Source organism: Populus nigra, chromosome 9, assembly GCF_951802175.1.
Source record: "Populus nigra chromosome 9, ddPopNigr1.1, whole genome shotgun sequence".
NCBI classification, from domain to species: Eukaryota; Viridiplantae; Streptophyta; class Magnoliopsida; order Malpighiales; family Salicaceae; genus Populus; species Populus nigra.
In genome coordinates, this window is record NC_084860.1 from 6,850,662 (window position 1) to 6,856,661 (window position 6,000).

Below are 6,000 nucleotides of genomic sequence, written 5' to 3' on the forward strand. Positions count from 1 at the left end.
TGTTCTGTGGCCTTTCTTGATATCTATAAATTCATCTTATTGATATTTTTACGTTGATGTCGGGCGTGTTGTCATCAGAATTCTAGCATGCCTCTAGCATCCTATTATATCTTTTTTTCTTTTTCTTATGTTTTCTCTCTCCCATACTGGTTTTTGTGCCATTCATTTCTTCTTTCCCTTTCTTTCTGCCGTTGAATTTGCTTTATCTTGTGTTACCAATTGGATCTGCATACAAAATTCAAGTTGACCATGCAAATATCCTTTTTTGTGGAGAGGAATTGCAATTCTTGGGAATTTTCCAAGCCGTTAACGGCCAGGATTCCTAGCAACGCAATTATCTTATCAAGTTCAAGAAAGTACAAATGAACTCTTGTTCCAAATTTTCATATTTCCATCTTTATCTAGTTCCGTGGACTCTAATTCTGAATTTTTCTGATAATTTTGAGGTGGCATATACGCCTATATATAGTATATGCGTTGATTATTGATGGTTTCATGTAAGGCGTGACCTGTACGTACATATATATCGCCCTTCTTTTTTCTGTTCACGAATTTAAGGGTTAAAGAGTCGTTAAGCAGAAGAAGAGGGAGGGCCTATCATATTGATTCACTCCCTTCTTTCCCTTTGAAGATGGTGAATAGAGTTTCAATAACATTGTTGGTTTCTCTGTTTGTCAGTTTCCTCCTTGCTGCTTCGGCAGGTAATTTCTACCGAGATGTAGACATTACATGGGGAGATGGTCGGGGCAAGATACTACGCCGAGGGAACACACTTTCCCTTTCTCTTGACAAGACTTCAGGCTCCGGATTCCAATCCAAGAGAGCATATCTCTTTGGAAGGTTCGACGTGCAAATGAAGCTTGTCCCTGGAAACTCTGCAGGGACTGTCACCACCTTCTATGTGAGTTTCATATTTATCATCACATTTGGTATTGTTTTTGGTGCATAAATTGAACGAACAGACAAGCTGGCCACAGCATAAATCATCATCTCACCTCGATCCAATAACATGCATGACTCAACCCTAATGAATATTTTCCTCATCACCTTAATCAGCCCCTCGGGGCATCATCACTTTTTGTATTGCATTAACGTAAGTTACCTAGGTTATGATTAATATGAGGACTCTTTAGCCGTCAGAGAGAAAGAAAGGGAAGAAAAAAAACCCTTTAGTAGCAGGTTTCAGATCCTTAGTTTCCAAATTAATAACCATGATTGTTTACCCTCGCATCAAACAGCATTGTCTGTAGAACATTAAAATCTGAGAATTTACGTCATGTATTTTTCTTGCAGCTAACATCGCAAGGAAACAAGCATGACGAGATTGACTTCGAGTTCTTGGGAAACCAAAGTGGGAACCCTTATACTTTGCACACTAATGTGTATACCCAAGGACAAGGGAATAGGGAGCAAGAATTCCGCCTGTGGTTCGATCCAACGTTTAAGTTTCACACGTACTCAGTTATATGGAATCCCCAACGCATCATGTAAGGCATTTTCAGCTCGGACTTCACTTGATTTCTTTATATGTATGATCGAACAAAAAACATCGACCTTCGCATAGACAAAATGAAAAATAACTGAGCACTGTCTTCGTTTAAAACAAATTGCATCTGAATGTTTCTTCTTGCAGTATTTTAGTAGATAACACTCCCATAAGGGTGTTCAGTAATTTAGAAGCCATTGGAGTTCCTTATCCCAAAAACCAGCCCATGAAGATTCAAGCAAGTCTCTGGGATGCAGAGGATTGGGCAACACAAGGTGGGAAAGTGAAAACAGACTGGTCCGTGGCTCCTTTCACTGCATATTACAGAAACTTCAGTGCACTCACTACTGACTCTAGTGGGTTCAAGGGCTGGCTGACTCAAGATCTTGATGTGCAAGGTAGAAAATTGCTCCGATGGGTGCAAAAGTATTACATGTTATACAACTATTGTGCCGATCGAAGACGCAGGTTTAGCCATCGTGAATGCACACGATCTAGGTTCCTATGAACATGATTATGTTAAATTGTTGATTGAGTGAGAATTTTAATGCATATTTTCTCCTATACCCCTACTTTGAAAGAGCCATTGACATGGAGGTCAATATATCCCAAAGGATGAATGTGATTGTGGAATTTCTTAGCCATTGTTGTCCTTAAAATCTTTGGGCAAAGAGTATCAAACCAAGTCAAGAATGTTGCTCAAGAAGCAATCCTTTACTTTATTTTTATTTTTATCCTGAAAGAAAAACACACACGAGTGCCGGGATTGGATGTAGATATGAAGAAAATCTTTATTTGGAGACAAGGGTCTCGCCCGATTATATTTAAAAGAAATGGAGTTGTTGACTACATGAGATGAGATGATCGATCTTTTTACATGAAGTCGCTGGAAAATCATAGCTTGAAGTCATGACAGTTCTGTAGCCTAGATAAGATCTATTTCTTTTCTGTTCTTCTTTTCATTTCATTGACTTGAGAATTCTTTTTTAAACAAGGTACAAATCGCTATAAAAAAATGGCAGGGACACAGAACAACAGCGGAGGCTCGGGGGGCCTTCCCACCCTTGCCAAAAATCAATTTTGTGCATGTTATCAGCGTTACTCATATGTATAGGATGCCACCTTTTCCTTTTAATCTGTATATTATCTCCTTTCCATCTTAAACCGCTTAACATTTCAAGAAATATCAAACCAGAATGTCAAATAAATTGATGGTATATGCCACCTAAATCTAGATATAGTAGTAGATACCATATGTGTTTAACATGCATTCTAGTGAATCTGTTGGTTAAATGTGGTTATGTGAATATATATTTATTATTAATAAAAATTTAATTTATTTTTAATAGTAATATAATATTATATTAATAAATCTATAGTAAAAATAAAGTTTATAAAACAAAAATATTTTACAAACAAAATTATAAAGTTGTTATAATTATAGGATTCAAAGCATTGTTATTAAAATATTCATAGTCAATGTTTTTTTAAATATTTAATATTTATTAGAGCAGTAGAAACTGATATATATTAGTTTATATATATATATATATATAAATAGTTGTTCTCATAAACTGAGGTATAATATTTTATTTATGAATATAAAGCATAGTTTTCAGACCCGGTCTAAGGCCCGAGTTCCAAGTCTTCACCGATTCACCTGGGTCAATTCTTTTTTTAAAATCAAAACGACGTCATTTTAGTAAAAAAAAAAAAAACAAAAATCAACGAGTTGCAACCAGGTTTTTGACCGGGTCACACCGGGTTTTTCCTTCCCCTATTTTTTCTTCGACCCGGCCAGGTCCCAAGTCGACCCATTGGGCCGGGCCAGATTTCAAAACTATGATTTAGAGTTAAGATAAAGTCCATAAGACAAAAAAAAACTTTGCAAATAAAATTATAAAGTTGTTATAATCATGAGATTCTTGTTGCTTCAAAGCATTGTTTCTAAAATATTTATAGTTGATGCTCTCTTAAATATTGGTCATTTATTAAAGTCGTTGAGACTGATATATATTATATTATTTTTTTTATGAAAACAAATAGTTGTTCTCGTAAGCTGAGGTATAAGAAATACCTGTAACTAATATATAGATACTTGTTATAAAACATATACACTGAACTGACTCGCATGAGAATTTCATATGGAGATATCACTTACATATATATATATATAATTATTCTTTGATCATGTTACATGTTATCTTATTTGAGATAACGAATGGGCAAATATTAGATATAGCATGAATTATTTGAAAGTACTTGAGTGATCAATAGAGGATTAATCGCCTTAGATGAATTAGAAAAAATATTTTTTCTACTCTCAAATAATATATAAAAGATAATTTAGTGATTTCAAAACTAAGGATCACTTGCACAATTATATATATATAATTATTCTTTGATCATGTTACATGTTATCTTATTTGAGATAACGAATGGGCAAATATTAGATATAGCATGAATTATTTGAAAGTACTTGAGTGATCAATAGAGGATTAATCGCCTTAGATGAATTAGAAAAAATATTTTTTCTACTCTCAAATAATATTGACTAGAAATCATTGGCCAAGGTGAAATAAGATTTGAAAAGAGTTTCAAATCTTATTCAAATGATAATGACTATCATGTTGAGAACAAATATAATTTAACATGGGAAACATACTTCATACTTTAATATTAAATTAGAATATTATTGATAAACGGATATTAATTTCACTAAGAAATCAGTTACTAAAGATTAAATCAAATCACTAATGACTTTTCTAATATTTGAGGAATCATGACACGTTGCTAAATAATGCACCTGATCTTCAAATATAAATTAATCAATTTAAATTGTTTAATTTATTTAATTATATATAATTATAATTATAATTTATATTTGAACCAACATATTAGGAATTTAAAGAATCATACATATTAAAAATCATTAGTCAGAAATTAAATTGAAATGATTTAATTAAGTATGACTTTACTAAAATATATTTTAGAAATTTAGCACTATAATATAATTAATAAATGAATTATATTTTTAGACTTAGAAAAATCAAGGACTTGATTGAGTTAATTTCTAAAATGATTTTAAATTAATATTTGAATATTATTCAATGGCAAATTGATATTTTATCAATTTATAAATAGTAAGTTAAACACTCTAGGTATAGCAATCTTTCTCTCCTAAATAGGAATTTAGAAGGTTTATCACTGGTGGTTCGTATAGATTACCATTGGAAACCGGACAATTAAATGGCTTGTGATTAACACCAACTCAGCATTTAAAAAATTATTCAAAGCCAAATAAAATCAGATCTTTAGGTAATAAATTCCTAAACAACTTTAGATTTATCTAAAAGTTCTAAATAATTTTATTTTATTATTTTCATTGCGTATATGATATTTAATATTTAGAAACACAACAACATGGAGATAAATCATGTCACAGTAATTAACGAATTTTAGCTAAAAAGATATAGACACCAATTCTTACCATTTGTATTTTCTAGTTTTTGTGTTCTCTCTCTCTGATGTAATCTCAATTCCTTTATTTTTCACTCTTTCTTGACCCAACAAGATACAATACATGTGACAAGATAAACCATGTCACAGTAATTCCTTTCCATGTTGGAAAAAAAATAATCAAAGAACTTCATCTATTATTATTGAAATCTAAGGTATAAGTTATTGATAAAATATAATGATTATTCACTATTCTTAGAATTTTATTTATTGTCCATATATTTTAAATTTTTTATGTTCGTGATATATATATAAAAATATATATATCAAGCATGACTCAAGTTTAAATAAAAAAATAAATTGTTTTGTTTCATAGGAAGTTTTGTGAAATGTTCACAATTTCTCATACATAAAGAATGCTTTTTCATAATCCATTTGTTAAATTCCATTTTTCTATATTAAAAATCTTCAATTGCATATATATTTATTATAATTTTGTCACTATAATTTAGGTTCATATCATATATAGATTGCCCCTTTTTCTTTTTCTTTTTCTTTTTTGTTAAAGATTTCGACTAATTAAGTACTCCATCCATAATTCATTTATTTGAGGAAACAAACAATCAAAAAGGACCTATTCTACAATTTCTGTAAACCTCTAATTTCTGTAAAATCAGGAATTGAAAGCCTGCTATTTCTCTCCATAGAATACTCTCCATCCCACCAGCTAACACATGAACTCTACTATTGACCCAACAAAAAAAGTCAGTATCTGGTTCTGCTCCAATTAAAGTAGGATCATCAAAAATTAACTGCATACTCATCCTTCAAATTGGGTATGTTTATGTTTAGGACTGTGGTAGCGGTGGCGGTTCAAAATGCTTTTCACTTAAAAATACATTATTTTTTACATCAGCACATTAAAACAATCCAAAAACATTAAAAAAATCATTTTAAACAATTCAAAATTTAAGGGAACACGGCCCAAACACACCCTAAAATTGGTTCTGCCCCGTCACATGCCAACTAATATCAGCCCAACAACAAAATTTCAC

The 6,000-nt window shown here is 31.4% G+C and overlaps 1 protein-coding gene across 1 annotated transcript; it reads left to right on the forward strand.

Annotated features, from left to right (window-relative positions):
• Window positions 1–631: 631 nt before the first annotated feature.
• Window positions 632–1,994, forward strand: LOC133702655 (xyloglucan endotransglucosylase protein 1-like). The gene is made up of 3 exons (XM_062126960.1): window positions 632–901; window positions 1,294–1,487; window positions 1,634–1,994. The coding sequence occupies exons 1-3, from the start codon at window positions 632–634 to the stop codon at window positions 1,992–1,994; spliced, it is 825 nt and encodes a 274-aa protein (XP_061982944.1).
• Window positions 1,995–6,000: the final 4,006 nt, after the last annotated feature.

What these genes read in the sequence shown, in the direction of transcription:
- LOC133702655 (XM_062126960.1), top strand. Translation starts at nt 632, where the DNA reads ATGGTGAATAGAGTTTCAATAACATTGTTGGTTTCTCTGTTTGTCAGT. An exon ending in GGACTGTCACCACCTTCTAT is followed by an intron (nt 902 to 1,293) that starts GTGAGTTTCATA and finishes TTTTTCTTGCAG; the next exon opens with CTAACATCGCAAGGAAACAA. An exon ending in TGGAATCCCCAACGCATCAT is followed by an intron (nt 1,488 to 1,633) that starts GTAAGGCATTTT and finishes TTCTTCTTGCAG; the next exon opens with TATTTTAGTAGATAACACTC.